Genomic DNA, 9,961 nt, shown 5'->3' on the forward strand with positions numbered 1-9,961 from the left:
ACCTATCAGTATAGAAACTCAACCACGTAAGTAAATAAATAAAAAATGTTACGTGCGCATGCGTTAGCCTTGACTAGGGGGTACTAAGGGAACGACCATTAAATAATTCTGCGGGGCGCCATGGAACTCAACGTCCAAGGAGTATTAAAATAGTTTTCATGATCTGAAGAAATTTTTTTTTTCGAAAAGTGGGTGATCACTTTTCCATCTAAATTTAACTTAAAATGAGCACCCACTTTCTGGCCACCTGAGGAAGGGGCATTTATTTTCGTGTTTATTGGCTTAAAGGTTTTTTTGACAAGGCAGTTTGGTACGCGAATGCATATTTAACAGTTTTCGTTTATGCTCACGCATAGCATAAACAAAGGCTACGTCTGTGAAATGGAAAATAATCCCAGAGTTCAGGGGTTAATACCATGCAAAAGAAATCAAACAAAAAGACTTTTTAGCCAAGAAACACACAGAAAGAAAAAAAAAATAGCATCCATTTTTTTTCTATCGAATTCATTTGCTGTTTTTATTGAAAACTATTTTCCCCCGGATTTTTGATATAATTTTCCATTAATGGCTGTGCGTCTCACGTTCGTAAATAACAAAAAATTTTTTGTAGATTTTGGTGTGCTAAAAACGAATCTGCAAACCGTTTCCGTCGCAAAAAATAGTTTTTATGATATGAAGAAATTACTTTTTCGAAAAAGTGGCGATCACTTTTCCATGTAAATTTAACTTAAAATGAGCACCCACTTTCTAGCCACCTGAGAGAGGGGGGATTTTTTCCCATGTTTATTGGCTAAACAGCTTTCGTTTATGCTTACGCATAGCGTAAACGAAGGCTACGGCTGTTAAATGGAAAATAGTCCCAGAGTTCAGGGGTTATTACCATGCAAAAGAAATCAAACAAAAAACTTTTTAGCCAAGAAACAGAAAAATGCCCCTCTCTCAGGTGGCCAGAAAGTAGGTGCTCATTCTAAGTTAAATTTACATTGAAAAGTGATCACCCACTTTTCGAAAAAGTAATTTCATGAATGTCATGAAAACTGTTTTTTTGCTATGTAAACGGTTTGCAGATTCGTTTTTAGCACACCGAAATCTACAATAAAATATTTCGTTATATATGAACGTGAAACAGGCCTTAAAGTAAAATAATACCGGATTTTTTTTAGCAGATTTGCCGTTTAGTTGTACAAATATCCTCAAACCAGGTAATCACTAAAAGGGATTTTTAAAAGTCGTCACCTGTATCGAGCAAAAGTTTAAAACCACCGATTATATGCCAGCATACATCATGGTAACAGTATTTTGTATAGTTTTTTAGTTTAAACTCATTTTCCCAAAATTTCCCCAAACTTAACGTGTTCGATACAGTCTGCCGCCATTTGTATTTTTCAGATATACCGATAAACATTAAATGTTTTTGAACCGATTATACATTACATACACTAAAATCTTATCCAGTTAGGTAGAACACTTACTTTTCTTGCCTTTGATAACATTTATTTGTTATATATTTATTTTTTGACAACTTCTTTGTATCTGTGTTTAGTAATATAAACCCTTTTCATTTAATGTAACGTTTAGTCGGCTCGAAAAACAGTGTTTATTGGTGTATTTGAAAGCTACAAATGGTGGTGGACACTGTTGATTACTTTAAGTTAGAGAAAGTGAGTTAAAACTAAAAAAACTATACAAAATACTGTCAGAAACCTACCGATTATGCCAGCCTATGTCATGGTAACATATGTTTGGTGAGTTTCAGACACTGTTTCGTATAGTTTTCAACTTACTTTCCCAAACTTAACGTATTCAACAGAATTCGCGACCATTTCTGATTTTGAGCCAATTAAACATTTTACATTACATAAAAACACTAAACAATTATCCAATTAGGTAGAAACGTAAATTACCTTACCTTTGCTTTCATTTATTTGTTTTTGGACGACTTTTTCGAATCTGTGTATAGTAACCCCCCTCCCCCCACCATCAACCAAATATTAATTACTAAATCACATTTTTTAAAACAACAAAAAAAAAAGGATTTAGCGTTTCAACATTTTTGCTACGTTCGGCTTCATCCACTGATTGTTGGTCAAGTCCAAAACATGAATGATTGACAGAAACTCTCGAGGATCCAGATCAAATTCTGCAAGAGTACCATTTTTTTCAGTTTCGCCTTCTTTTTCACTTTTTGCAGTGGATTGCTGTACTAATATAAGAAACATGCATTTTCTCTTTTATTAAATTTTTCCATTACACCAAATTGAGCCACAGCAACGCGTGGCAGGGTACAGCTAGTATATATATATATAAATATATATATATATATATATATATATGTACATATATATATAAATATAAATATATTTATATAAATATATATATATATATAAATATATGTATACATATAAATATATACATACATATAAATATATATATATATATAAATATATGTACATAAATATATATATAAAATATAAATATATATATAAATATATATATATATGAATATATATATAAATATATATATAAATATAAATATATATATAAATTTATATATAAATATAAATGAATATATATATATATATAAATAAAAATATATAAATATAAATATATAAATGTAAATATATACATATAAATATATATATAAATATATAAGTACGTATATATATATATAAATATATATATATATATAAATACAGATATAAATATAAATGAATATATATATGTATATATATATAAATATATATATATAATATATAATAAATGAATATATATATGTATATATATATAAATATATATATATAAATAAATAAATATAAATATATATAAATATATATATATATAAATATATATATATAAATATATACATGTAAATATATATATATAAATATATATATAAATATATATAATATACATATATAAATATATATAAATATATATATATAAATATATATATAAATATATACATGTAAATATATATATAAATATATATATATATATATATATAAATATATACATTTAATATATATACATGCATACATACATATATATATTAATATATATATAAATATATACATAACATACATATATAAATATATATATATAAATATATATATAAATATATATGTATAAATATATATATATATAAATTTATATATAAATTTATATATATATATATAAATATATATTTATATATATAAATATAAATTATATATATACATATTAATATATGTTCATATATATATAAATATACATTAATATATATATAAATATATAATCATATATGTATATAAATATATATATAAATATCTCTATATATATAAATATCTATATATGTATAAATATCTATATATATAAATATATATATATCTCTAACTGTACATATATATATATTAATATCTGTATATATAAATATACCTATATAAATATATGTGTGGCATCCGTCAGTCGAAACGACTATGGATCAGCGCCTGTTTGCATCCTTTTGTTTGACTGTAGAGACCAATTCTTGATTTGCATAGTCTGCCACAGCCTTGACATACGAAGGTTGTTATGCAATTTGCCGCTTCGTCCGGCTGTTCCGCCTGTACACTCGCTCTTCTCCTAGCTCTCTTTGCAGCATTTTCAACATGGAGGGTCCTCTCGCTGATGATAATCCCCTGGCGTATCATTTTCCTCCAGGCAGTTCTGTCAGCTGCAGAGGCTTCCCATGTATTCCTGTCCACCGAGAGAGCCTTCATGTCACGCTTGCAGACATCCCTGTAGCGAAGATGGGGTCGCCCCCTCTTTCTTGAGCCTGAGGCAAGCTCGCCATAGAGAAGGTCTTTAGGGATGCGCCCATCATCCATCCTGCGCACATGGCCCAGCCAGCGAAGACGTCGCTCACGCAGTAGGGAGTAAATGGATGGGATTCCCGCTCTCTGCAGAACATCAGTATTACTCACTCTGTCCTGCCATGTGATACCAAGTATCTTACATATACACCTCATATGGAAGACCTGGAGTTTCCTCTCTTGTGTTGAGTATGTAGTCCAGGATTCACTCACATACAGTAGAACACTGAGGATGCACGCTCTGTAGACGGTCATCTTGGTGGAGGTGGTAAGGTGCCTGTTTTCCCAGACTCTTTTAATTAGTTTAGAGAGGGTTGTAGATGCCTTTCTAATCCTTTTGTTTAGCTCCTCGTCCAATGAGAGGGTGTCTGAAGTAGTGGAGCCTAGATATTGAAACTGGCGTACGACCTCTAGTGGTGTGCCTTGGATTGTGATGCTGGGTGTTGAGGCGGTTGCTTGTCCCATGACTTGAGTTTTCTTCTGGCTGATGGTGAGACCGAACAGGCTGCAAGCATTAGCAAACCTGTCCATCAGTCTTTGAAGACCATCTTCCTGATGCGATGCTATAGCTGCATCATCGGCAAACAGCATGTCTCTTATCCGAACTGTCCTGGTCTTTGTCCTGGAGCGGAGTCTGGCGATGTTGAAGAGACCACCATCTGACCTGGAGTGCAAGCAGATACCATCCGTTGTGTTCTTGAAAGCATGCTTCAGGAGTAGGGAGAAGAAGATGCTGAAGAGTGTTGGGGCCAACACACAACCCTGTTTGACACCACTCCTCACCCCGAACTCAGCAGACATGCCACCGTTAAATTGCACAGTGCTCCTCATGCCATCATGAAAGGATCTTATGATGCTGAGGAGTTTTGGTGGGCATCCGATCAGTGGGAGAATTTTGAATAGTCCATCTCTGCTCACGAGATCGAATGCCTTGGTCAGGTCTATGAAGGCAACATACAGAGGCTGGTTTTGCTCTCTGCACTTCTCTTGCAGTTGGCGTAGGGAGAAGATCATATCGATTGTTGATCTCTCTGAACGAAAACCGCATTGAGATTCTGGGTAGATTCAGTCGGCAAGAACGTTTAGTCGCAGTAATACTATACGTGCGAATAGTTTGCCAACGAAACTCAACAGTGAGATACCGCGGTAGTTGTTGCAGTCACCGTGGTCCCCTTTGTGTTTGTAGAGAGTGATGATATTTGCGTCTCTCATGCCCTGAGGCACTGAGCCTTCTCTCCAACACTGTATCAGAAGACTATGGAGGGGCTCAAGCAGGCTAGCCTTTCCACTTTTTAAGACCTCAGCTGGAATATAGTCCTTTCCTGAGGCTTTTCCTGATGGCAGCCTGTCTATTGCCCAGGATAGTTCTTGTATGGAAGGCTTCTCATCGAGCTCATGCATCAGTGGTAGACGATCAATGGCATCCAGGGCGGACTGATGTACCATGTTTTCCCTGGAGTAAAGCTCGGAGTAGTGTTCAACCCATCTGTCTAGCTGTTTAACTTTGTCTAGTATGGGTTCACCCGATTTAGACTTCAGTGAAGCAGTTTTGTTAATTATGGGTCCTGTAGCTCTCCTGATCCCGTTATACATATTTTTTATATTTCCTGTATCAGCTGCATGTTGGATAGACTTGGAGAGCTCCATCCAGTAGTTGTTTGCAGCTTCTCTTACAGCCTTTTGAACTGCCCTTTTGGAAAGCCTCAGTGCAGCCAGCGATGTAGGAGATGGGTTGGCCTTGTATGAGAGCAAGGACAAACGCTTTGCCTCAATCAGAGGGTTGAGGGTAGCAGAGTTGGCATCATACCAGTCATTGCGTTTGCTACCTGTCCTCCTCCCAAAGACTTTGAGAGCTGTAGAGTGAATGGCATTTTTCAGTGTTTCCCACTGTTCAGATGCAGTCCGGGTGTTATCTCCTTTGAAGGTGGAGGTTAACATCTCGTTGAATTTCGCATTGCGATCTGAGTATGTGGTCTTGCTAACATCAATACGGGCAACACCCTCCTGTTTAGTGTGGTAGAAATCTTTGGGTTGAATTTTGACTCTACTGCATATTAGGGAATGATCTGTATCACAATCAGCACTGTGGTAGGCTCTAGACATCAGAAAATGTTTGAGGTACCTTCGTCTAGTAATGATTAGATCGAGCTGGTGCCAACGCCCTGATCTGGGATGTCTCCAGAACACTCTGTGATGCGGTCTGGCAGCAAAGAATGTGTTGGTAATGCAGAGGTCATGATAGGCACAGAGTTCTAGAAGGCACTGACCGTTACCATTGCATTTGCCCACCCCAAAGTTACCAAGGCAGCTCGGCCATGCATCGTTGTCGCCACCCACACGTGCATTAAAGTCCCCAAGTATAATCAGGTCTTCATTTTGTGGAAATGCCTTGATGGTGCTATCCAGCTGTGTGTAGAAGTGCTCCTTGATGTCATCAGGCGCTGCGAGTGTTGGGGCGTACACACATAATAGATTAATTGTTCCATCTGTGGTGTTCAGTCGTAATGAGATTAGGCGCTCAGTAGCTGAATCAGAGAGTTGTATGTTCTGAAGCAGTGAGTTTCTGACTGCGAAACCAACACCGTGTTCCCGGATCTCCTCTTCCTGTTTTCCTTGCCAGAAGAAGGTATAGTCCGATTCCTTTAGGCATCCGGTGTCAGCTAAGCGTGTTTCTTGGAGTGCAGCGATGTCTACTTTGAGTCTCGATAGCTCGTTGTTGATGATGGCAGTTTTTCGAATATCGGAGATGTTGCGTATGTCGGTAGATAGGCCAGTCGTCATAGTACGAACATTCCAGCACCCTAGCCTGAGTGTTGGGTTCTTTGTGTTTCTTTTGGTTTTGTTTGGTGCAATGGTTACTGGCCACTTGTTGGAATCATCCTATACCCTACGCACCCAGTAGGGTAGGTGGCCAGTGGCGGGATAGCACCTTACTGACTGAGGGCTGCTCAGCTTTGTGGCGGGCGGTAGCTGTCCAATGAAATTAAATGACTTCTCCCACCGTTAGGACCGACCCCTGGCGCCCAGCTGTACACCAATTGAGCTGTAGGCTTATAACCGGTAACTGTCGCTCCCCTGTTTAGTCCTATACAGATGCATAGCTGAAGTTTTCTCTCCAGGGCGCTGGCCAGGGCAGATCTGTGGAGAGACTGGGTTGCCCAATCGTCAGAATCCCCCTCTCGGTCTTGCTGGTGTTGCCCAGAGGAATGGAAGTACCAGTACGTCCGGCACCAGGTTGACTGCAGTAGCTACCAGAGCAAGGCTGAGTACAGCACTTGTCTGCCTGTGGGGCTACACTCCAGATTTTCTGTTAGGGTTTACTCCCTTAGCCTTTATCGAACCAATGAATAACCACAAGGCAGTGGTACTATTTACCCATAGCTGGGGGCCTGTTCATGGGCATCAGGGCTTGTCCATACAACGATGGGCCTGGCATGCCGCATGTCTGGGGGCAGACCACCTCCGAGTCTCCTGTAGTTCTGCTTGAGTCCGCAAGGTACTCAATTTACATGTGTCGCCGCGGGGAGGCACTACATGGAGCTTTCCTATGGAGAGGCTATGTACTGGCAGGGAAGACTTACGCACTCTGCTTCCTTTTTGCCTAGGCTAGCCAGCGGTAGGGACTGGAAGAGGAAGGTGACAAGCACACAGTACCCCACACTTGACGCATCAATAGGCCATTTGACACATATAAATATATATATATATATATATATATATATATATATAAATATATATGTATAAATATATATATATACATAAATATATATATTTATGTAATAAATATATAAATATATATGTATACATATATATATTAATATATATAAATATATATATATATATAAAGATATATATAAATCTAAATCTATATATAAATAAATATGTATATATATAAATATATATATATATAAATGCGTATATATATAAATATAAGTATATATATATACATATATATATATATATAAATATATATGTATATAAAATAAATATATAAATAAATATATATATATATATATAAATATATATATATATATAAATATAAATTATATATATATAAACATATATATATATAAATATAAAATATATATATATATACATATATATATAAATATATATGTATATGAATATATATATATAAATATATATATATATGAATATATATATAAATATATATATAAATATATATATATAAATATAAATACATATATAAATATATCTATATATATAAATATATATATATAAATATATATATATATAGATATAAATACATATATAAATATATCTATATATATAAATATAGTAATTTATAAAATATATATGGCGATTAAGCTACACTGAATATTCTGCATTTCATCCAACTATAGGATTCGTCAGGCTTATGCGCGAATTCTGTCGTTGTTTCTTGTTTTTATATATGTTGAGGATTTCTAGTTTGCCAATCAGCTTTCTAGTCTCCACCGCGCCCCTTCCTATCAGCCAATGGGCATGCATTTTATCAAACATAATGCTGAAAGTAAACAAATTACCGATAAACTAAAAATTAGCGATAAAGTTTGCAAATTGAAACCTAGAGAGTCATACATTCTGCTTAAAGACCACAAATGGGACTTTAATAATAATCCCAGCACCCGCCTGATAAACCCAACTAAACCAGAAATAGGTAGAATTAGCAAAACTATACTTTCTAGAGTAAACAACCAAATCAAACAGGACCTAGAACTAAACCAGTGGGCAAATACTACCGAATCAATCACCTGGTTTAAAAATATAGAAAACAAAGATAAATGTACGTTCATACAGTTTGACATCATAGACTTTTATCCCTCGATATCCGAAGAACTTTTTAACATTGCCCTAGAATTTGCCGAGGTATACACTGATATATCCTCAGAAGAAATCAACATAATTAAAAAATGTAGAAAATCAGTTCTAATAAATAACAATAACCAATGGATAAAAATTAAAATGAAAAATTCATTCGATTTGGCGATGGATGCCAGAGACTCTGCAGATCTTGTGGGATTATTCATTCTATATACCCTCACAAGCATATTCGATACTACGGATATCGGCCTATATAGAGATGACGGACTAGCTATAATAAAAAACTCCAACAAAGTCAAGAGAGAAAATTTTAAGAAAATCATACACAAAGAAATGAAAAAATGAGGCCTAAAAGCGGACATATCAACTAACATAAAAATAACAAACTTCCTGGACGTCACGTTAAACTTAGATAAAAACACATATGAACCATACTTAAAAGATAACACTACTCCAAGTTACGTAAACCCTAAGTCCAACCACCCACCATCAATTATAAAACATATTCCTAACTCGATCGTAAGTAGACTCAGTAATAACTCAAGCGATGAAAATGCATTTAACAGGTCATCCAATATTTACGAAACAGCCCTAAAAAATAGTGGATACAAAAATATTGATATCAAATATAAGCAACAAAACACCAACAACTATAATAAAATTAAAAACAGAAGAAAAAGAACTATAATTTGGTATACGGCCCCATACAATCAAATGTTAAAAACAAAACTTGGCAAGAAATTTCTAGATCTTATTGAAAAACACTTTCCCGCAACCAACGCCTTACACAAAATCTTCAATAAAAATACCTTGAAGTTATCTTACAGTTGTTGCGAAAATTTAGAGATGATAATTAAGGCACATAATAACAAAATACTAAATGAAAACAATGTAAACAACAACAAAATAAACAATAAAAAAAGTAGACACCATGACAGAAATAAAACCAACACTAGCAGAAATAATAATAATAATAATAATAATAATAATAATAATAATAATAATAATAATAAAATAATAATAATAATAATAATAACAAACCAACCCCGGACAAGAACAACCATACCATAAATAAAAATACTAATAAAGAACAAGATAAATGCAATTGTAGACACCGCACACTTTGCCCAGTCCAAAATAAATGTCTAACAAAAAGCGTAGTTTATCAAGCAACAATATTTGCGAAAGAAAACCCGAATAACAAGAAATATTACATAGGCATGACTTCCTTAGATTTCTGTAGTAAAAAAAAAAAAAAAAAAGAAATCGTGCAAACCTTTTACCACTGGCAACGCCCGCTTCAGAGA

At 34.6% G+C, this 9,961-nt stretch overlaps 1 protein-coding gene across 1 annotated transcript; it reads right to left on the minus strand.

Moving 5' to 3' along the window:
• Nucleotides 1-6,097: 6,097 nt before the first annotated feature.
• Nucleotides 6,098-6,611, minus strand: LOC145274105 (protein CFDP2-like; the record flags this gene model as incomplete). Its single annotated transcript, XM_080127280.1, has 1 exon — nucleotides 6,098-6,611. A coding segment is annotated over exon 1 (514 nt), but the record flags the coding sequence as incomplete, so codon positions are not given.
• Between the last annotated feature and the right edge of the window lie 3,350 nt (nucleotides 6,612-9,961).

The sequence above is a fragment of the Euprymna scolopes genome, unplaced genomic scaffold (assembly GCF_053919585.1).
Source record: "Euprymna scolopes isolate OS-2025 unplaced genomic scaffold, ASM5391958v1 sca26, whole genome shotgun sequence".
Lineage (NCBI taxonomy): Eukaryota > Metazoa > Mollusca > Cephalopoda > Sepiida > Sepiolidae > Euprymna > Euprymna scolopes.